The sequence below is a fragment of the Serinus canaria genome, chromosome 9 (genome assembly GCF_022539315.1).
Source record: "Serinus canaria isolate serCan28SL12 chromosome 9, serCan2020, whole genome shotgun sequence".
NCBI classification, from domain to species: Eukaryota; Metazoa; Chordata; class Aves; order Passeriformes; family Fringillidae; genus Serinus; species Serinus canaria.
The window spans coordinates 14,497,006-14,520,744 of NC_066323.1; the positions used below are offsets into that span (position 1 = coordinate 14,497,006).

Consider the following 23,739-nt stretch of genomic DNA (forward strand, 5'->3'; position numbering starts at 1 on the left):
CATAGCTGTGACTAAAACACTTACAGTATTTAAAACTTGAGAGTTTGGGATGTGCTATTAGGTTATAAATAAATACCAACGCTCTGTGCTCCACAGGACAGACCTGAGTACAGAAGACATTGTATATACAGGTTTACCTCGCTGAAACAGACTTGTGAGTTAATACCAGTGTCTAGCCAAAAGAAGTCCTTGAGTTCAGTAGGAAGTTTGCTGTATGAAAAACAGAAAATGGGACATTTGCAGCCTCCAGGACTACAAGGAATGAAGTAGCTTCCACTTCCACTTTAGTCAATGGGAATTACGGCTGGATAGATGACAGTGACGAGCATGTGCAGGGTCAGTTTTAAAAGCTGTGCAAAGAACAACTGCCTATTTTCTTATCACAGAAAATCAGCAGGAGGCCTCTCATGAGTAATACACTTCACCAGTAGCAAGTATTCATAGCAATATTCCCAAGTAATTCAATTTAGGTTGTCATAAAATTGAAAAATAAAAACACTTCAAAATTTCCATGAGAATCAATAAACATTTGAAGATAGTTTCAACTTGCATACATAACTTTTTAACGATTACATCACTTAACAGTATCATGCATTTAGCAAATTGAATTAAAATCTACATTACACTGAAATAAATTTCTTGTAAAAATCAATTACAAATTGCTTTGGTCTATCTGTAGCTTAATTTATCACCAAAATACAGAAAAATTATCAGGAAATCTGATAAAAGTTTAAAATTGTCAAAAAGAATATGTATTTACTTGTAAATATATTTTCTTTGTATATAGTATTATCACTTGTAAGAATACACTTAATAATAACAAATTATTGCTTTATTCCATTAAATTGGTGCAATCTTATCTTCACTCCATTAAAATCACTTTTGCAAAGAGTTTGATCCTGTTGTTCTCATTTCCAAGTGACACGTAGAGATTTCTTTATATCTTATGACAATCTGAACATACTACAATAAACCACCCAAAACCTAACAGAGTTTAAGAGACAGACTGGCTAGCCAGTAAGATTCCAAGTTTGACAGGGTATATAAGCTCCACTGTCCGAGATTACCTGAAAATGAAAAAATCCTTCCTGAAAACTGTGGAATAAAGAGGAAATGTTAGTAGAAATAACAAGAAAAAAGAAAGAAAACCAATGATTCATTGTATTCAAAGCAGTAACAGTCATTTTCAAAAGCTTTTGCCTCTTCACTCTATCATTGCTTTCTGTATTTCAGAATTTCTATTCTAAGCTTCTTGGAGAAATATGGTTCTTCATTTGATTAATCTCAAGTAACACAAAAATATCTCCTTTCTTAGAGCAAAGGAAAATAATACAGTCTATTCAGCTGGTGGTCCTACACAGCCTGTCAATGTCACATTACACTGGCTGGCTCTTCTCAAACAGGTGTACTGAGTTTCTGAAACAGAGTCAGAATATGGAAAGTTCTGAGGTGGTTTCTACTCTTTTTGGTAATGATATAATTACAACAACAAACAAACTCCTGACTTAGCTTCCCCTCCATTTGCATAACCTCCAGAAACGACTCTGTTGGGATCGTTCAGTTCGTCAAACAGTCCTGTTTCGATGATTTCTTCCTGCCAGGGTATAGGGACAGCACCTGTCGCAAACTTTTTGAAGAACTTCTTGTCTTTGTCATCAAACTCAATTCCTCGTATTTCAGAGAAGTCAGCAATGTCTGCAACATCTTTGGCATAGACAACTGATGGATCTGGCACAAATGGAGGGTCAACAAGGTTTGCCTCTAACCTGTGGAAATTTATCGTTTTGAAGAAGCTGTGTTTTCTTGGGTCATCGTCTTCATTCCTGCAATAAAGCAAAAGTTTGTTCATCAGTGTGTTTTGCTCCCAGAGAGCTACAGGGGTGTCTGTGTTTTGTACATGACAGTACTTTATATATATATATATATATATATATGTCATGCAACACAATTCCTTTTTTCCTAACCAAGGAATGCAGCATAGTAAACATAAGCTGAGCAGCTGAAAACATTCTGATCCCATTACTGCACCTCTCAGGGTAAATCAGCCCTGGCAAAGTGCCAGGCAGGAGCTGCAGTGCTGCATCTGGGATACCCCACCCAAAGCTACACTTCCACCAGAACTGAACCTACAGAAGGCTGGGGAGGAGGAGTATTGGATCTACTGTCCCACAGGGGAAGTTCAATGATTGGCTTTGTATCTACAGGATAAGAATATCTGTACTGTATTAAGTATAGAGTAAGACTATCTGTATTAAACTCTACATTGGGGTATATTGGGTTAATACATCTATAGACTGACTCTGAGCAGCAGCAGTCTGAATAGGAAGCTGGTGACAAATGACAATTCTCATTTTATCTTAATTCAAAGCATCTACACATTTATATTCTAAAACTCAGTTATGTCACTCAAGTAAACAATCCCACTTATAGTGACAGTTCATTCAAAGTAACTACTCTTATAAATTAACAAAGATTTTTTTAGGCAAGAGATTCACAGATGATGACATTAACAAAAGTATGTATGCCACTGTCACAAATATAATCCTTTATTAATATAGTTAAAACCCAATAATAAAAACAAGAAAGGACTAAATAATTGTAAATGGTTAAGTTAAATAAATCTTACAAAAAACAACTGCAGACGGTGGGGAGAACTTCAGCTGTAAAAGAACTAGTGAATTGTTTCACTGTTGACCTGTAGTGAAACTTGTAGGATATTTCCAGGTGATAAAAATCATCTGAGCCTCAAATGTGTGCTTGTTGAAGAATGACCAAAGACCACAGCTTTTGAACTGTGCTCTAGTGTCAAGGCATGCAAAGTCTGTATTTGGAATTCTAGAGAAAGGAGGAGCAGAGAGGAGCCCTGTCTTTTCCACACCTATCATTCTTTGTTTAACATATTTAGGGATGCACTGCTCTTGAAAACAGTAATATAGGAAAATCAAATTTGTCTACGTTTTGGCCTCAGAAAATGGTAGTTCCTAACACAGCTTTTTTCTTTTCCAACCTCCTTACAAAATCAAACTTAGCAAAATGCAAGCCCTCATGTATTTCTAGACAATGTTCTATGAATAAAATGTAATGCAAACCTTTGGCAAGTGTTTTTATCTTTAAAAATGTGCAGAAGCATCATACAGAAGCAGTAGATTTGTGTGATCATGGAAAAATCTTTATTTTTTAAAATCTTAATTTCCATGCATGCAGAACAGCTCATCCACCTTGCCACTGCCTGTTCCTCATGCTGGCCTGCTGTGCTTCTGGCCTGCACTGGTGCTCCCTGGGCACAGCACAGATGAAACCACCAGCTGCTCTTTTCAGCCCCTTGCTAGAAAATTGTTACTTTGCACCTCTGCTGCCCAGTTCTTCTGAGCAAGCCACCACCAGCCACTACCCACTGTACACCACCATGAATAAGCAGGATGCCACAGCCTGAAGAATGGTAGATGCTGCCATCCAGGCATGCTGGTCAATGAAAAATATTATGTTTTCAACCCCAAAGCACCATATGAACAAAATTATGAATGTACAGATTAAGGATCTTGACTTCTGCATATCCATAGGCTTGCAAAATCATCTCCTACCTTACCTAGCCAGTGATAACCAAGTACTTGAGAAGCCTGAAATTATTTATTTACATTCACTGTTAGCCTGAAATGCATTTCAGCTGCTGTTCAAATTAACTGGTGTCCTGGGACACTGGTAAGCCAGGACTGCTCACTGGGCAGAGGCACTTGCAAAAATCTCCCTTTATTTTGCTTTTCCTTTCTGTAACATAAACCAAAAAGCACTAGAAGCTGGTGGAGGCTGCAAAATGGATTGCTGCAGTGTTCCTTGTCCTGAATCCATAAAAAGTTAAAAAATGTAAAGCTACATGAATGCCATCTACTGGAACTGAGACATCTTCCAACTAGCTGGAGATGAACTTGAGCTCACCCTCTGTGAACTGCATTTTTAGATAACTTTAATAGGAAAAGCAAATGAACTCACACAAAGTTCAATTTTGTATTCTTCAATTAAAAAAAATTTTGAAAATCACTTTACAGGTTCAGATTTTGAGATATTAATCTCAAAAAGCCAGAGTAGAGGAAAGGGGGTAGATCTTCCCTGAGTTAGCTAGTGAAATCACATCTTCAATAGAAGAGTGGAGTTTTAAAAGGTCAGGTGTACAAAATAAAGCTGTCTTTGAGCAGCTTTAACTTATGCAACAGGCAGTGCTGTGGATAACCCAAGCTCTTGTTGTCCTTAGGAGAATTACAGTGCTAATCTTTACATAACACACAGCTGTCCTGAATAGTATCACCCTGTTTAAGAGGTTCATGCATGCTTTTATTCTGTATCATGCTCAGGGTATATATCCTATTTATTGTTCGCCTTCTCCAAGTACAGCACATCAGAGGAAGGATATCTTAAACAGCAGAAAATTAAAAATACTGTGTGCATTAACCCTTCTGGGTGCACTTCTCATTTTGCTAAGAAGTTATGGAAAAAAAAGCAGACAGAAAGATTGTAAATTATTCCCCTGGAAAAGGCAGTGTGGTTACAGTAAGTCAATTGTGTGTTGCTGGTTTTGTTTCAGACTGAATGAACTCAACCAAGTCACTCACGATTTCTGAATTTCATTTTCCCCTACTCTGAAATTTGTATACTTCATGACATGCTGTAAGTCCAAATGTCTGCAAAGTATGCTGACTTTAAGTTAGAGTGCTCTGGATGTTTTTGTGTTAAATTTACTTTTAAAGTAAGCTTTTAAAACATACTAAAACAATATAGATTTTGTATTGAACATAGTCCATGTGCTGCTGAAAATAACTTTTTTCTGCTGCCTTGCACAGTTGCTGGGAAAATACATAAGGCACAAGAGTAGCTGTCTTCATTTAGCAACAGAATATTGAGAATGTGTGTATTAATGATCTATTATCTCTTATTAGATTTAATTATTTTAGACAAATGTTTGCCTAACATTTTGAAAAACTGTTCCACGTTGCTCTGAAATATAAATTTAGAAGACTATCTCTGCATTTTCAATGAGATCCTTTGTCTATTCCACCTTTAGACTGGAAAAGCACCTGATACATACATTTCTATTCACAGATTATTCAAATCACAGTGTATTCTAAAGATAGATATTATTGGTTTCCTATTAATTTTTCACATTTTTATTATATTTCTTTAATTTGTCTGTATTGCAAATGTAGATCTGCAACCTGTCTAAACAGAAATGCACTAAATTATTTATACACACACACATGCACATATCAGAGGGATCAGAGCTATTACAAGTTAAACATTACAAGGTTTAGCTTTGCATTCTCTTCTTACTGAACAGTTCCTTGAAATTGCTAAGTCATAGACAAATCTACTAGTGTTCATCAACCCAAAGCCATCTCTGAAGTGCCCAGAAATGTTTTGCTTTATAGGAATTTGTGCCAAATATTCTTTTTCTCCCTGGGATGAGTCAGGATGACCAGAACTTCTACAGCATTTTTTAAAAGCACTTGAGAAAAACAGAGGGGTTAAGGTCTCTTCAGTATGAAGCCAATGATGCAGCCTTGCAAATTAGATATCTGCAGGGAAGAGAATCCTCATTGCAGATCTGGATTTCTGCCCACATCATTCCAGTAAGCACTACAGCCTAATGTTCTGCATTCAGTCTGCACTAGCAGGGATGCAGGTGTCCACTGGAATATCCTTTTACCTTTAAGAATGTGTAAGAAAAACCCTTTTGATTCTTTCTCCCAAAACTATATAAAGTCTAACACAGAAAATAACAAGAGGGCAACTCCTATGAGTCATTTGGAGTGAGAATAGATGATCACACTATTGCAACAATATTCCTTATTTCCATATTATCTTCAATACTTTCCACCTCTTTCTTCCTAGAAGTGAAAGGGAAAATTCATTACTCTGTAGAAAGTGAAGTTCTAACCTGTTTTGTGCAATGAGTAAAATAACTATAATGTCTGCAGCTTGAATTTCTCTTGCACTGAGATTGAGAAGGCATACCTGCTTCCTAAACGGTCCTCTTTTTTCTTAGCCAAAAACAGCTTGCAAATATCTTTCGCTTCCTCTGTAAAGCTGGCATGTTCAAACTTCACCTCATCTTCCAGAGTTCTTCTTCTAACCTCATCCTTATTGACCTTTTCTTTGAAATCCTTGAATGGTGTTCTCCCAGCAACCATCTCATAAATAGTACACCCCATAGCAAACCAGTCCACGGGGTAGCTGTAGTCCTCTTCCTTCAGGATTTCTGGAGCCATGTAGCCATTTGTCCCAGCCTATGGCAAACACACAGACAGATTTACTTTACAATGTCAGAAGTGAAATGCATACAGTTCAACAGACTAGTCTATAATTCTTCCAAAATATTAGTAATTCTACTGATAATTTTTGTATCTGGAAACCCTGACCTTTTTATAATCTGGAATCGGTGAGGTATAACTTTTTTAGGACATGGACCATATCTCTCTTGAAACATCTTGGCACATTAAAAAACTGTCTTAAACACGCTTTTCAAAGTTGAAATGTCAGCATAATTTCTACCTAAAAGTGGTTTAATTTTAAATTCATGGCTAGCTTGCTTTCTTCCTCCATTTTATTCTTTTTTTTTGTTGTTGTTGAAGATATTCTTAGTTTTGTTGTGTAAACACAAGTAGCAATCAACTTGAAAAGATTTTAAAAAATACAAAAACCAGGCAAAACAGTCACTGATTCCCACCCTGTGCAATGGTTATCTAATTGGTCCAACACAGGGCTCTGATGCCAGTGAGAAAATTCTCATCAAGCCAGTAGCTGAGCTGCAATGAGGAAGTTCTCAGCTTCCCCCCTCTTGGTTTCTGGATAAATGTTCTACCACCAAGGGCCAAGAAAAACTCTTAAAAACCACTGTAAGAAAGTAAACTGATGAAAATTGTAATTCATAAATTACACACATTTAGGTGAAGGAACAAGTTCATACTTCCCAACTAAAAAAAGATGCCTGAATAAAGACTACTCACAGCACAAATGGCCCCTTCTCTGAGAGAAGAAATGGCCATTCTTTGAGAGGGACATGTGCCTGCTTTCTACTCAGCCCAGCCCTGCCACCTTCCCTTGGGGGACAGGCTGCAGTGACTGAAATAGCTCCTGCTGCCTCTGTCCCCAGGGAGCTGATTCACCTGGGAGGTAAGTGGAGAGATCAGCTCTCTCTATGTTCTCTGCTGCACTGTTACATGACTGAGGATGTGGGATTTCAATTGCAAAGGCATTTCCTCAGCTGAACCCATGTTTACTGCTGTGTCTCATGCTCTATATGATGTATTTACCAGATGCAGCTAACAGTGATAACCATGTCAGAAGTTGCTTGAACCTCTCATATAGTTTTTAAATACCGGGACTGATGTATTACCAGTAAAACAATTTAAAATAAAAAACTGTGTCTGTGCAAAATCCCACTAAAGCTTACTCAAGATGGTCATTATTACTGCTATCAGAATACAATCAGTGACAGAGATTCACTCTGAAAAGCAAAACAGTTAGAAAAAGGTAAAGCTAAGCTCATTTGGACAAATTGTATTTATAAAAAGTACAGCTCAACAGATGAAATTTATTTTATGGGGTTGGATAACCCCTCTGATTTTTGTAAATTTAGGCACAGTACTTCCAAGGCAGGTCGCCCCATAAACTTCAGCTTTTGTCACTACACATCCTAACATATAATGTCTCTACTGTAAACAATGTGTGCAAGAGGGAACATCTTAGCATCTATTAAAACATAAGCCTAACAGACAGAAAATTAAATCCACTTTATATTTTCTCTCTTTGTAGTTTTGTTGCTTGGTTTTTTTGGTTTTTTTTTTTTTTTTTTTTGTTTTTTTTTTTTTTTTTTTTTTTTTTTTGTTTTGTTTGTTTGTTTTGTTTTGTTTTTTTTGTTTGTGGTTTTTTTTTGGTTTTTTTTTTGGGGGGTTTTTTTTTTTTGCTTTTAAGGATATAGAGCAAAATCCTCCATATGCTTGAAAAACAGAAATGGGATGAGAAGAACAAAAGTATGAGTCAGGCTGAAAGCAAAAAGAAAGGTTAAAAGTGAACAGTTGCCTCTCTCCCTAAAGCCACAGAAGTACAGAGGAGCAGCACAGGCACTGCAGCAGCTGACATCATCCCACAAGCACTTTGCACTGCTTACTATGGGTTTCTCTAACTAAAAACATTGAGAGATATCCTGACAGTATTACATTTTTAGGTATGATTACTGCTTTGTTCAGGGAAGGTGACAAATGCTCAAACACAGACCACAGACCCAGATCCATCTGGCCTCAGAACAAACTTGAGAGGGAGAAGAGAGGTTGAAAGTGGTAGAGAAATTTTGATACAAAAAGCTTGCCCACAGAGCTCACTGTGGATTAGTAAACACAGCTCTAAATAGGTTTCTAGAACGTTTTTTTCTTTGCTTTTTTTTTTTCCTCCTTCTGGGAAGCAATAAACATTCTTATTTTTACTGAGATGAAGCTGGGGCACTAATGCCTTGAAGAACTATTGAGTCACATTATCATCAAAATGTGCCCTGACAGCACAATATGGTCCTTCTGATAAGAGATTACTTTGCAGCAACTTAGCATCATCATTCAGAACCTGGATACATCTGACATGGAAAAGTCAGAAATCTGCTGTCACAGATGTGTCTCAAGGCAGCTCCTTTCAGACTGTTTCTTTCCTCCCACTTGCATTTTCTCTTCCACAGCTGTTTTTTTCAAAAGAAGTAACTAGTCTCTTCCATGGGCATTTTCAACACAGCCTCCAGCAGGACACACCATCTGGAAGAACACCATGCTTTGACACGGTGCTTGTGTTTCTCAAGAACAGAGAAAACAAGGCCATCCCCACACCAAAAAGACAGCACGACCACAACTTAACAGAAAACACCATGGACTGACAACAGCCTCCCTTCAGGCTAAAGTGACAGGCTGTGGATGAGCTTAAATGTAAACAAGAACTAAACTTCCACACTCTAAATTAGTAGCTCTGAAATCTTGAGCTGTTACTGGGCTTATCCAGCTCCATCTGAGGAAGTCTAGAAACATATCATACCTCGGATATGCCAAAGCATTTCAATTCAGAATTTAATGAGAGCTGGTTTTCTCACAGAATTTAATCCAAATTTAATCTAAAACCAAAACTTTCCCAAACCTGAACCTGTCCTTCTATTCACAATGAAGGAACAGGCTAAGAAGAAGGAATCCAAACCTGATCTTATAAGATTTGAGATTTTTAAAATCCACTAAAATGTGACAATTTTATAGCAGAAGCAAACACATTTCAGAAGTGAACGGGGATTTTTAAGGGGGAAGAAAAACAATAAGGAGGGATAAATACATAAATCTCTATTTTTATCAAAACAGGAATTTGAAGAAAGGAAGAAAAGAGCTTAAATTTTAGTCTTTTCCACCTATTTCTCTATATGTGTAGTTTTGGCAAAATGATTTGTAAAGAAAGATGCTAATGCCTTTAGCATTTGCCATATTAGAGAACACAAAAAAGGAATTATTCAGCACCTGGAAGAACACAGATCCTTCAAGTGAAGATTTAATTCTATCTTTGGAGAGCAGGCAGCATTAGAGGGAAGGTAATACCTAACATCTCTACACTAATCATTATGGAGAACAAGATGCAACAATCAGATCATCTTTCCAGGAACAGAGATCCTAGGGCATCAGGAAAGGCAGCCTAAGTAACCTCAGGAGAGGTTTATCTAAGGAGGTAAAACAGGAGTTTTGTGAAGGGAGTTATTAAACTGTACAACTCTCACTAGCAGCAAATCTGAGCAACAATAAATAATGTATTAGGAGGAAAACTTATCCACCAAGTCCCAAAGCAAAAATGAATGAAAGTAAATAGGCAGGTGTGGAGTAAATAAGTATACTGTAAATTATATTCTCGTGCAAAAATAAAAAAAAATAAAGGACAGAAAGGAAAGTTAAAAGCTACCACAAAAGATAAATGCATTATTTTTTGAAGGAGTCTATTTCCCATGGGCTAGTACTGAATATTTAATTCAGTCAGAATTATCTGACCATGCCTCAGAATGAATATCTCCAAATATGGACTACTGGTATGTGTATCATACAAAAAATCAGTAGGTTTGTATGATTTTGCAGATGTTTTCATTCAGTACAATTGATAAGTAAATTCAGAGGCTGTATATTAAACGAAACTCACTTTTTCTTACTAGATCTTACTTTACATGGACAAATTTCACTCTTTTAATGGAAACAGAGGAAATAAAAAACTCATACTCAAAGTTAATTCTTTGCTGTCAACTCTTTTCTATTAGGATGTTCACTGGGTTTTGACTGAGACTAAGCACATTATTCTCTTCTTTCCTGCACAATTCCTGGTAACAGAAGGAACCATTTGAACATATATGTTAACTAATCAAGTGATCTTACAGAGACACAAACACATGATATTACACCTTCACTGACCTGGAAACATCTAATAAAAATATCACAAAAAAAACAAAGACTGATATATTATCACAACTTTTTACTAGAGACAGAAATCTTATGCCATTGTAGAGGCACAGAACTTTTTAAAGCATAGTCAATACAACACTAGCTATTTTTTACTTGCTCTCCATCTAATATTGTCTTTTGTGATAAGCAGGTTTACTTGCATATGCTGCTTGAATTATAAATATAGTCAATAAATTTAAGTCAATTAAATTTTAATTGATCTGCTTTTGAAAAGGGTTCACAGATCTACTTTCCCTTTCTTTCACTACCTTGAGAACAACCCAAAAGACAATTTATCAGTAATCCTCTAAAATGTAATGAGCAAATGCTGCCCTTGGCTACATTAGCAAAGAAGTTCCGTTGACTGGAATTATTGCTTTGAGTGTGATTTGACAGGGCATAGTAGAAATGACTCATCTGAAAGTATACAAATGTTTCTTTTGTGAAATGCGATCCTGCATAAATTTTTCAAAGGTCACATAATTATAATCTTTTAGTAATTCAAGATGTGATGCTGAGAAGCACTAAGTGCACTCAGATCCCAGTGCAGTCAAGGGGCACCTGGCAGTGCAGAGCTGGAGCAGAACCAGCCCCACAGTGCAACAGCTCACACATCCCTCTGCCAGGGAACAGCCCCTTCCACACTGCCCCCGTGCCAGCTTCCAGCAGGTGCAGGCAGGAAACAGAGGCAACTCTCTGGAGCTTCCAGCAGCACAGAACAGGCAAATGGGGAAAAATGGGATTTAGACCTTGCTACCTTTTCCCACAGATCTCTGCAAAACAAACTCAATTGATACAACAAACCAAACAGTAAAGCAAATCAGAATGTCTTTTGTTTGCCATGGCACAAGAACTGTTGAACAGAGGAAAAAAAACAAGCTGAGTTTAGCTCTATCAGCTGTTTCCTGGGGCTCGGTCCTTCCTTCCTCCAAGGGGTGCCACTGCCTGCTTTGTTCTCTTGTCCAGCTGTTCCTCCACTCCTTCAGCAATGGCCTTAATAGACCCTGCAGGAATGCAGGAACAGACCACAGAAATCTCCTCCCTGCACACAAGCTAACAGGCCCTAGATGTGGAGAACAACACTGATCTGCCTCTGTCACTCACTTCACCATGTTAATTCTTCTCCCAAGTCACTGTGAGGAGGAACAGAGCGTAATTTAAATGAGTTACACAGAACTGCAGTTCCTCCAGTTTCTCACACATGTTCACACAATAACAAGAAACTAGCTGACCCAATTAGTAGGCAACTATTTTATTTTTTTCAAAGAAGATATAATTAAATCTAAATAGAGCAAAAGGCACTCAGGAAAGCCACACAGAAGATTCTTATGCAGATTGTTAATGTTTAGCAGAAGGAGGGACCTTCTAATGGGATGGACCATCATGATTCAAGACAACACAAGGAAGACTCCTCAGAGTAGCGGGAAAAGATAATGAAAAGACAATACTGGAGCTAAGTAACTCCAATCCCAAGTTTGGTCTTGAATCTTACATAAGCATTGGAATCCCACATGCTTAGTCAAGATCAAACTTTTTTTGATTTTCACATAAGGAGATAGTTTTCACAGGGAAAGTTGTGTGGGCTTTTAAAAAAGCCCCCACAGGCCAAAGCACAAAAGGGACAAACCAGATTTTTGCTATATTAGAAAAAAAGAAAAAAATGGCCCTGGGTGCAAAGTCACTAACTGGAATAGTAAAAAAATCCAGCATTGGTTTTTTAATCTTTTAAGTTTGGTCATCAGTAATCACTGAAATGAAACAAGCTGCACAACAAAAGAGAAAGCCACTCTGTGAGTAGGGACTGCTCCCTGTGTGCTCCTCTTTGGGAAGAGAAATAGACACAGGTATAACATGGTTTCAGTTTAGATTCACGCTGTGTGGAAGTCAAAGGGATAAAGGGCTTGAGAAAGGACAATCCAGTAACTGGGAACCAATTTTAACTTTGGATTCTAGAGCAGCTCCCTGCTTTCTTCTTGCATGATCACACGTAAAGCTTTGCCTCAGATCCCAACTGGAGAGAGAACCTGCTAACACTCCCACCACAGTGATGTGTCATCAGAAGACATGCGAAGGCATTCACAGACAGGGAAGCAATCAGACATTATAGGATGGAACATTTAGGATAAACAAAACACTTGTCCAATCCCCACTTTGCTACAACCTCCCATCAGGGAGATGTAAAAAACAGTGAAGTCCCCCTGAGCCTCCTCTCTCCACTTCCCTCAGCTGCTCCTCACCAGATTTGTGCTCCAGACCCTTCCCAGCTCCACTGCCTCTCTCTGGACACACTCCAGCACCTCAATGTTTTTCTTGTAGTGAGAAGCCCAAACCTGAATACAGGATTCAAGGTGCAGCCTCACCAGTGCCGAGAACAGGGGAACGGTCACTGCCTGGTTCTGCTGGCCACAGGCCAGGATGCCATTGACCTTCTTGCCCACCTGGCTCATGTTTAGCTAGCTGTTGACCAACAACCCTCTCTTCCCACTGGGCAGCTTTCCAGACACTCTTCCCCAAACCTGTAGTCTGCAGGGGTTGTTGTGACCAAGGTGCAGGACCTGCTGCTTTACATCACTGAACCTTGTAGAGCTGCCATCAGCCCATCAACCCAGCCTGTCCAGATCCCTCAGCAGAGCTTTCCTGCCCTCCAGCAGATCCACATTCCCACCCAACTTGGTGCTGTCTGTGAATTCACTGACAGTGCACTTGCTTCCCTTGACCAGATCATCAGTGAAGACATAAAGTAGGGCTGGTCCCAGTACTGAGCCCTGGGGAGCCCCACCAGTGACCAGGTGCCAGCTGGATGTAATTTCATTCCCCACCTCCCTCTGGGCCCGGCCATCCAGCCCATTTTCACCCAGCAAAGAGAGCACCTGTGCAAGCCATGAGCAGCCACGCTCTCCAGGAGATGCTGTAGTAAACAGTGACACAGGCTTTACTACAGTCCAGACAGACACATCCACAGCCACCTCCTCATGACAAAGCAGGTCACCCTGTCATGGAAGGAGATGAGGCTGGTCAAGCAGGACCTGCCTTTCCTAAACCAATGCTGGCTGGGCATGATCCCCTGGCTGTACTGTATGTGCTGCATGACCACACTCAGGATGATCTACTCCAGGATCTTCTCTAGTACCAAGGTCAGGCTGACAGGCTGGAAGTTTCCTGGATCCTCCTTCCAGCCCTTCGTGTGGATGGGCATCACACTGGCTAATGTCCAGCCAGCTGAGACCTCCTTGGTTTTCCAGGACTGCTGGGAAAGTCATGATGGGAAGTGACTCGGTGAGCACTTCTGCCTCAGGACCCCTGCATGGATCCCAACTGGCCCCACAGACTTTTCTGGATAAGGCTGCATTCAGTAAAGTACATTTCAGGGATTAAAAAAGTCTCAAACACCTGGCATGACAATGCACCACATAACAACTGTGATTATCAACATTTTTAAGAACACAGTTCTGCTAGTAAAAATATCATCAATTTTACATTTCATACTTCAAAATGTATACAAAACAGCTGCAAGTTCCTCTAATTCTGAGCAAATGAAAAGCTGTCATTTTTCAAAGACCAAAGGAAGAAGAAATTTTTACAGAATTTTATCCAATAAGAATGCCATGTGATAATGAACAAAGGTCAACTGTAGAATAGCTTGCTGAGTTATTTTTTATTTCACAAGTCTAAACCCTCCTCCTGCTTTTCAGCTGCCTGGAAATTAAACTGCTAGTTTCAGGAACATCTAAATAGATTTCCATCTGTTTTCCTAAGAAATAGAATCTTATAATAAACAAACATACAGGAGGGCAAAAGGACATTTTGAGTAAGATTTTAACCAAAACATGTTTTTCCTATAAAAATATTATGATGTCCTTCAAATATATAAAACATAGCACAGGAAAACTGTGAAGAAGCCTGAAACCTCTGAAGATATGAATGTACTTTTATAAATACTAAAAAATATGTTTGTGTTATTTTTCACAGTTATTATGTCAATATTTAAGCTCTCTGGCTCGCACATGCATCTGCACAAAAGTTCTTCACAATTTACATGCAACAGTTACTTTTCACAAAAGCCATATCTAGTAAGGGCAGAAAATTCTTCCCTAAATAAACAGCAAATACACACTAACTTCTGGAAAAATGGAATTAACTTGGGATGGAAGCTCCTCATTTCATATGCAAAAAACCCCTAGTGCTAGAATAAATCTAGTACATAACAGACAGAACACTTTGCCTGTGTAAAAGCTCTCAGTTTCTCCTTGTTGTCTATTTCAATTATGTAAGACAGAGAAAATAATAATATTTAAAAAGCCATAATTTTAAGATACAAACTAGTTCCTGCAGGGTCTGATCAACACATCAGATCAGATGCAACAGGCACATTTACAGGAAGTCATAATGACATTTAAAGTCCTGAATAGTTTTATTACCGCTGGAGTTCGTTTCTGTTTCCAGAGATGTCAGTAGGGAGCTCGCCTGACTAAATGTGTATAGACACATTTCTTGGTAGATTGCACAGGTGCATGTAGCTATCATGAGAGGATCCCTTATAATCCATGTATGTTTAATGAAGGAAAATTACACGGTAAGTAGCTTTCAACTGTTTTCTACTTTTATTTTCAAGATTGTTATTATTCAAATTTGTGTATTTTAATTTTTTCTTGTGATTTCTTCTTTCTAGGGGCAGCTGGCACTTCACAAAGTCAAATCATCACACTTAGTGAAATTAGAGTTTTCTAAATTTTGTAATTATTACTGTATCAATTACTCACAACTACAGTATAAGTTCAAAGTACATTCACACAGAAAGCCGGATGTTTCTCCTTGCTGCTTTAGCAATTGAAAAGAGAGGGAGAAAATTAAGGCTAGGTATCCAACTCCTTCAAGATCTTTGTAAGGAGCACAGTTTCTGAAAGCAAGGTGTTTTTATTTTTAATAGTTATGACCAGTTGGTATGGAGCACACAAGTGCCTTCAAAAGGAGTGTATGTAACAGCAGTACTTAAAGGATACCAAGGCTACTTCTTCGATTACGTAAGTATTGAATCATCAGTTGCACAATGCTTTTCTGAAGCATAAACACACTATTTTTTATTAAGACCACATTGAAGTTATCCATCTAAAATTTAAAAAAACCTTTCTACCCACAAAGAACACTTTTTTGGCCGATGAAGTGTACATAAACGTTTTAATTTTGTAGAAAGCCTCAATGAAAACTTGGAAAATGTCTAAAACAGGAACTCATTAACAAGCTTATTACTTGTGCCATGTGATAACCTAATCACCTAATAAGATTTACAAAAGGGATTAATGGATCCTCCAGCTGATGTATGGGTGATGTGCATTTATTCATACATGACAAGACAGGAATTTTTTTCTGCTTTGAAAGCAGAACAAATTTAATCTTTAATAGCTTATACAGCTATGAGAGTGCAGAAAACTTTCAGAATTCATCAAAATAGTGTATTTTTCCAATCTTTAATGAAATGAATGCACAGATAAATCCATATATTATATACTATAGATCAGTAGCAATATCCCTTAATTAGTGACTGAAAAATTGTAAGCCTTAAATTGTCATTTCAAACCATCAACCAAAATCTAGAAACAGTTTTATGATATTAGGCACTTAGATATCAGAACAATAGAGATTTGGCCTGTAAGGAATATATACTCTGCTTTAGCTTATAAAAATGCCCTTATAAAATTGTGTCCACAAAATGGTGCAACTGATTAAATTTCATTTGATAAACCTGTCCTGGAGCCATACACTCCTTTGGGTAAAAATGAAAAAGTGATATGTATAGGTTTGGTTAAGTGATAACAATTTGGCAGTCATACTCAAAAAGCAAGTTATGATGTAAACTTTCAGATAATTTTAAGTCAGAATGTAACTACGATTAGTAGACAAAAATTAATTTAACAGCACCATTTTTCTTTTATTACAGGAACACAAGGTGAAGCTTAATGTAAGTTTTGTAAATGTGTTCTTTGGTCTTCATGTGTATGACATGAGCATAAATAATAATAATATCCAGCTCTCATATAACAATTTTTTGAAGCTTTCAAGTATGACTATTTTACAAAAATGCAAAAACAAGGGAATTGTTAATTTAACTCATGTATAGTTATGATACACACCAAAAAAAAAATCTTATTCTTCCATCTCCTATTTCAATGTAGTGTATGAATAAAACTGCCTTTAACTGAAGTTCCTTACAACACATTACAATCATTATTCACTGCAGTTTTTGCTCTAATAAAAGCAACTATGTAATGCTGACTAGAGCTTCTAAAAACAACAAAAAAAATGGCACTAACAATTTGACGGCTGTCATAGAAGGTCAGGAGGAACAATCACCTTGTCCAATATTGCTTGGAGATTCTACCCTAATACCAACAGAAGTGGTTACATATTGCTAAATACACTCTTTAATTTTGACATTTTTTTCCTTCTGCCAAACCCCACATATTTAAGTATGAAAAATTGCCCTTTGACAAAACTACTTGTTCTGATCATAGTAACTGCATGCCTCTCTAACTTGCAAAGCCCAGTAAGGTTTATACCTTTGGGTTCGCTGATGAAAATGCAATCTTTACAAACAAAACAACATTCTCATTTCACAGAAGCTCTATGGAAAAACTTGCCTTAGCTTCCACAGAAGCTGTATTTTTGTATCCAAAACACCATGCAGTTTAATTTCAAAAATATTTACTATTTATACATACCGCAATTTCTACATTTTCTTTCAGCCAGAACTGAAACCACTACCAGTGCAAACTTCTTCACTTGCCCGGGAAAGAAAAGATCCTTCAAAATTACTGAACTTAAAAACATCAAAAGATGTGCACTCAAACATGATGTAGAAGGCCATTAGTGGGTCCTCTCTTCTACTGAATTTCTATTGTAAACTTGGGGAGTTTAACATAGACCAGTTTATAATGTTGCTTCCCTTTCTTCATTTTCCTTGAGTCTTTCAAACACATTCTCTCATTATGCACATCTTTAAGCTCCAGATACCTTGAGAGAAATATGTCTTTTTCACAGTTAAGCTGAAGTGCTGCACACTCAATTCACACAATATCTACTTGGTCATACATGTTTTTCTTCCTACACATGACAGGCATGGACATTTACAAACTGTCAAGTCTGCTAACTGTTTTAGGAATTAATTTGTGGGGGGAAGAAGGGCTGGAAATAATTTATCATGCAGTGCCACACACACATGCAATACAATCAGTAGCATCACTTAAGAGTAATGTGTAAGAAACTGTATTCTCCTAGGAGCAAAAGCAGAATACAGAGGAGCCATATCTTTGACTGCTGCTCATTAAACAACTGATTAAATCCCTGACTATGCAGTATTCCATAAGTCACAAAGCATCTCCCTCTCTCAAGTCATTGGTTCAAGAACTTAAGAGAAAAAGGTCAAGTAAATTCTACTGTTTCTGTGCAAAAGAAGTTATTTTACCACATGCAGCAGCTGAAGAGTTAATAAACCAAATCTTACGACCTGTCTCTCAGAATGAAATTACTACATTAGGTCTTTAGCATAGAATCAATTCCAGGGAATTAAGTCTTGGTCTCATAAGGCATTAGAAATAGAATGGCTGCACTTCACCCTGCCCAAGTTCAAAGAATTTGTACTCACCCTCTGGGTGATGCTTTTTCCCTCTTTGACTTGCACGGCCAATCCAAGATCAGACAGTCTGCAATTCCCATTATCATCCAGGAGGACATTCTCTGGTTTCATATCCCGGTACACAATTTTGATGGAATGGAGATGCAGAATCCCACAGGTGATCTGAGCTGAGTAAAAGATGATCCTTTTCATTTCCAAACCCCTTTCTCCCACATTGTAGATGTGATACTTCAGATCCCCTCCATTCATGAGGCTCATAACAAGACACAGATGGGTTTTGGTCTCATAGGCATAAGCTAGTGTGACTATGAAAGGGCTGTTGACCTTCTCCAGGATCTCTTTCTCCAGCAGTGCCATCTTCTCTCCACTTTTCTTTTTCAACCTTTTCTTATCCAGTTTCTTGCAGGCATACATCTTGCCAGTATTTTTGACCTGGATGGCACAAACCTAGAGAATATGCACATGGAAAGGTAATGAAGGAATTTTACACAGAGAGTGGAATAACAAGGGTAGTGACAGGCAGGAACTGGGGAATCACTGATGCCTATCAGTAGCTGCTGATGCTAACTTCTATGAAGAGTATATTAGCACAGAAAACAAGAAAAAACAAGCGCACAATCAGTTCTGTTCTGGACCAGTAGTTTATCATGGCCCTGAGGCAAAGTTCTTGAGGATGCCACTAGTAGGCATGTATTAGCAAATAAAAGGAACAAGGAGAAGAACAAAAATCTGTAACCATGAGAATAAGCAGCATTTACAGATTGTATCTTTACAGTTAAACTCTTGACTCTCAAAAAACCTTCATACTGTAGTTTGAGAACAAATCCTGATGTGTGCTTTTCCCTAAACTACAGCTAGGAATTATCTGGGAGTGTGTGAGATACGACAGGCTAAGATGATGTCAAGGAGCAGACTTAGTTAAGTACATGAACTTTCATGCAAGTTTTTGTAAAGAAGCCTGGTTTTTTTACTAGCATAGATACAGAATATAAAAATGTCAAAGTAGCTTTTTACTAGCAAGAGCCTTTATCACAATATAAATAACCCAGCCTGATTTCTGGAAAATGGGCAATCTGAAGGAGCACATTTTACAAATCTTCATATAGTGGCTTAATCCACCGGTCTTTGCAAACCCACCTGCTAGTCTTGAAAGGGGAGAGATGACTCACATCCCTAAAAGTACAAGCTCTTACCTCTCCAAAGCCACCTTTGCCCAGCACTCGGAACTCAGAGAAGTATTTATCAGTTACTGGTTGCTTCTCAAACACTTTCCATTGGATGAATTTGTCATAGAAGGGGCTGTTCTGGAAGTCCTGGAAGGGCTTGTCTTTAAAGAAGACTTTGGTTTCTTCCTTGGCCAGCTGCACGATGTTCTCATAGTCTTTTGCAGTAGCTGCTTTGCATTTGCTGACCAAGTCAGAGCTCATGAAAGACAGATAGTTTTTGGCGCCTTCCTTAAGAAAATTGGTGACAATATTCTCCATGCTACTGCTCTTGAGATTGTCCTCTGCCAGCTCCCAGCTTGACACCTCATCCAGGAAGTCCCTAGCTACCAAATATTCTGGCACTGTCTCTAAGAAGTCTCTGAAGAATTTCTTGCCAATGGGCTGCTGTTCACAGATGCTGTCATAATCACCCGCAATGGACTCTCTGTGGTCTTTGCACTCCTCAATCTTGGGCAGCGAGAGGCTCTTACGCCTCTTTTGCATTTCCTTGGTGTCTCCTTCTCCACTCTTCCTTGCCTGGAGGTAGGCAGTGTTGGCAATCAGGTTATCGAGCCCCCCCATGTCACACATCTTGGCAAGCCCTTGGGGTGGCAGAGCCTGGTTCGGACAAAACGAGTAACTGGCCCAGGAGCTGTGCTGTAGCTGCACTGCACTTCTCCCTGCTAGTGGTGTGTGAGGGCTTCAGAAAAACACCAGGGAAACTAACTGCTTTTGCATTAAATACCTCTCAAGGATTTTCACTAAGTACCTTTAGGTACAGGCACCATTTGTGGAAAGTGACTGGTAAGAGGTTTCTCTGTAAGAAGCTTTGAGTTTGCTATGTATAGCTTGAGGGATGACACCCTAGGCAAACCTTCCCACTGGCAGTACCAAATGCACGTGTTTCAGCTGGTGTTTTTCAGAATGGGCCCTGATAACCTTTAAATGTGCCAAGATTCCCTCTACATGTACTGTCCCTGGCTGCTGGGAACATGCAGAGATTCATGGCTGGAATACATGCACTCTCTCCAACTCAGGGGCACTTCGGCCACAGTCAGCAGGACAGGCCTGGATCTCCCCTGGTCGACATCAAACTCCAGCAGACTAACAACTGGTTTTATGAAAAGCTTTTATCACAAATCTGCCATGCCAAAAGACATTGACATAGATGAACCATACAATTCAGTGCTTTGAGCATTCACACCTCCAAAGCACAAGTTATATTCAACATCAGTGACTGAGCCCCACAGACAGTTCAAGCAAACCCTGCTGCCTCGCGTGGCTCTGTCTGAGCAGATTACATGCAGAGGCTAAGAACTGCCACTGGTCTAAAAATAATGATCCTTATATATGAAACAACACAGCTCTGACTTCATCTCCTACTCACAGAAAAAAGAAAAACACTTCAAATGAACAGCCAAATCTTGCCATGACACTTCCATATGTTATTTTGGCCTCAGTTTATTTTTCCTGCTGAGCTTTATGACAGAAAGTGGTTGGATAAGAAGGTGGCAACAACATATAGCCGAGGTGACATCAACAAAGGGACAAAGCTGATTATAATCAAGTGAAGGCAAATTCCACCTGCACTTGCTGGCTGCCTACCAGGAGGCATTTTTTTCCCTTCAAAAGAATAAAAATTATGAGTGGCACTCCCTAGGTTAAGCCCCCTTCTGCTGTGGGGTCAGGTGATTTGGCTGTTAAAACCTTCCTTAAATATAAGAAAAGTACTATGAGAACAAGAAAAGAAGTAACACTGGGGTCAAGCTGTACTCTTGAGGTCAAGGTCAAGTGTCTTTTTTCTTTTTTCACAATCTTAGAGCAAGCTGAAGAGCTGAATTACAAAAACTAAACACCAAGAGTAATAACAGGCACCTTTCAGACTCCCTGTAATAAGTGTTAAGCCCTTCTTGGCTGCTTTTGCCATTCTACAACCATGCAGTGTTTTGTTTTTACATGTTTAATCCTGTCCACACTGAATCCATTTGACATAAAACTCGTGCTTGCACTCTGCAGAGTTCCCAAGGAAGTGTTTTTCTAGGAGTGATGGGGAGGGCCATCCACTGCAAACTGCCGTGTGTGCATGAGAACAGGGGGAATTGTAAGGCAGACACTTGAAAGCCTGGCCAGTTCTGCCAGGTGAGAGCAAGCCCAGGGTGGGAGGTTACATAAAGGGCGCAACAGAGCAGCCAACAGCATGGGCAACACTGCTAGGAGCCAAGGGAAGAAATGGGGAATTCTGCTGCTGGCTGTCCTGAAAATGGGGCCTACAGCAACACATTCCAATAATACCCTGGGTAGAGAAAGGCATGAAAGCAAGGAACAAAGCTTTCATTTCAGGTTTTTTTTTAAATAAAGCTTTTAATTTCCTGAAATTCAATAGGGTCTTTTTTATGTTTGGCCAGAATATCCACCACAGCTCAAAGAGCAGCAGGACAAATGGCTGGTAGCTGGGGCCCTAAGGCAGAACTCAAGCTTATTGCAGCTATTGGTATTCTCATGCCTAAGCAAATCAAGAAAATTCCTAATGTTTATGGCACCTGCATAAGACAGACACATTTTCAGCTCCAAAGACCATTCTACTCAATTAATTAGAATCTTTCCCAGTCTCTATGGAACATAAATTTTCTCTAAAATAACATAACTTCATTAAAAGCAAAATCAAACAATATGATTCAACATATACTCATTACTCCAGTCACTTTTGAGATTTGCTTGCTGACTTATCCAAATCTACTCAGCATTTATTAAACACTGGAGAAAAGCAGATCAACATTAATCTATTAGTTGACATTGGCTATTTAAAGTAGTGTTACCTGCTCTTAAAACAGTATGTTTGGGTGAGAAGCAAAAAAGGTTTATTTTTCATGTACAAGAGGTGAAAAATTACAGAACTGAACACGGGGACGTACTAACAACCATGCTAATCAGCCTTATCAGGGCACGATTTGGAGAAGTTCTCTGGTGTAGAGCTCATAGAAAGACTGCGACTTAGGCTAATCACTAAATCACAGAGAAAATATGCAGGACTTAAAATTCATTACCTTATGTTCTGGATGAACCTCAATTACTGGTCAACAAGATACTTATAATATGCAAATAGATACACAAAAATATCAGCTACTTTGATTTCAACATTAACTCTCCTAATACTTCATTTGTGTCAACACCCTTTTGAGCTGAAACTTTGGAAAAACTTTTCCACAACTGTAATTCTCAGCTACTCTTACCATGCACGTGACATGAGCTAAAAGCAGGGTTTGATACTTTCCATATTCACCTATAAACCAAAGAAGAATGAATAAAGTCCTCTGATGGGACTAGATGGCATTACCAGAGGTCAAAGGATGGAGCCTCTGTCCAAATGTGGACAGAGAAAACAGGTGGTAGGTAAGATACAGTATGACTGTGACAGCAAAAATTTATTTTCATGTCCACTCTGATTTCTTTTTTTTGAAAGAATTTTGGGAATACTTTTACACAAACAGAAATACTCCATAACAATGCAAATGCTATAGGCACTTCATTACTACTGTTAACATATTTTACATTTGTTTTGAGTTTGAAGACAGATATCATCTGGCATAATAACAACTGATGTGATACAGTGTAACAGTGACTCAGGATGTTTTTACCTCAGTGTGTAATTTAAAAAAAGCTACATTTAAAAAAAATCACAACATCTTTAAAACCAAGATTACAATATCAAAAAAAAACCCACAGTAAACTCTGCAATATGCTTGATGAGACAAAGATTGGAACTACTTTATACAGTGAAGATAAACCTCTTTAAAAGTACTTAGAATTAGATAGAAACACATCTACTGAGAAACACATTAAACATTAAAGATGATAATTCTAAAGTAAACAATGCATAATATATTGCTTCAACTTCACCCATATTGATTGACCATTTTATTAAGCCTGAATTGTTACAGATTGAAAGCAATAATTTTATCTCTTTGTTACATATATTTTAAAAATCCCACAGCATATATTCAGATTCATAGTAATCTGGATATTTAAGGAAAAGACAAAGTTAGAGGCAAGCACTTAAACAGCTGTAAGAAAAAATTCGAAGATGATATATTCAGGATTTCCACAAAAATGAAAAAATGCTTCCAAAACACTATGACCAATAAAAAGATAGTAAAGAAATTTCTATTAACCAAATTTTCATGAAATCACAATTTTGTATTTTTCCCTAGGTTTAGTTAGTGCCTCCTTTCCTTGGGTTATTTAAATTATCACTTTTGTTTGCTTCCTACATTAATCAGCTAACCAGCATGATTGTCTACACCTCTAGTTAACTGATATCAAACACATGTCTTTGTACAAAAAATCTTTGGGTTAAAAATACATGTCTCCACGATCACTAACAGAAATACAAATAAAAAAAGTTATTAACATGGTTAAATTT

At 38.2% G+C, this 23,739-nt stretch overlaps 1 protein-coding gene across 1 annotated transcript; it reads right to left on the minus strand.

Moving 5' to 3' along the window:
- Window positions 1-1,139: 1,139 nt before the first annotated feature.
- On the minus strand, window positions 1,140-22,578 carry GRK7 (G protein-coupled receptor kinase 7). The gene is made up of 4 exons (XM_009089187.4): window positions 19,308-22,578; window positions 18,124-18,561; window positions 6,004-6,275; window positions 1,140-1,823 (listed from the first exon to the last, which is right to left on the minus strand). The coding sequence occupies exons 1-4, from the start codon at window positions 19,908-19,910 to the stop codon at window positions 1,481-1,483; spliced, it is 1,656 nt and encodes a 551-aa protein (XP_009087435.1). The 5' UTR covers window positions 19,911-22,578; the 3' UTR covers window positions 1,140-1,480.
- Between the last annotated feature and the right edge of the window lie 1,161 nt (window positions 22,579-23,739).

What these genes read in the sequence shown, in the direction of transcription:
- GRK7 (XM_009089187.4), bottom strand. Translation starts at nt 19,910, where the DNA reads ATGTGTGACATGGGGGGGCTCGATAACCTGATTGCCAACACTGCCTAC. An exon ending in GCAAAGGTGGCTTTGGAGAG is followed by an intron (nt 18,562 to 19,307) that starts GTAAGAGCTTGT and finishes CATATTCTCTAG; the next exon opens with GTTTGTGCCATCCAGGTCAA. An exon ending in GAGGACCGTTTAGGAAGCAG is followed by an intron (nt 1,824 to 6,003) that starts GTATGCCTTCTC and finishes GCTTTATTGCAG; the next exon opens with GAATGAAGACGATGACCCAA.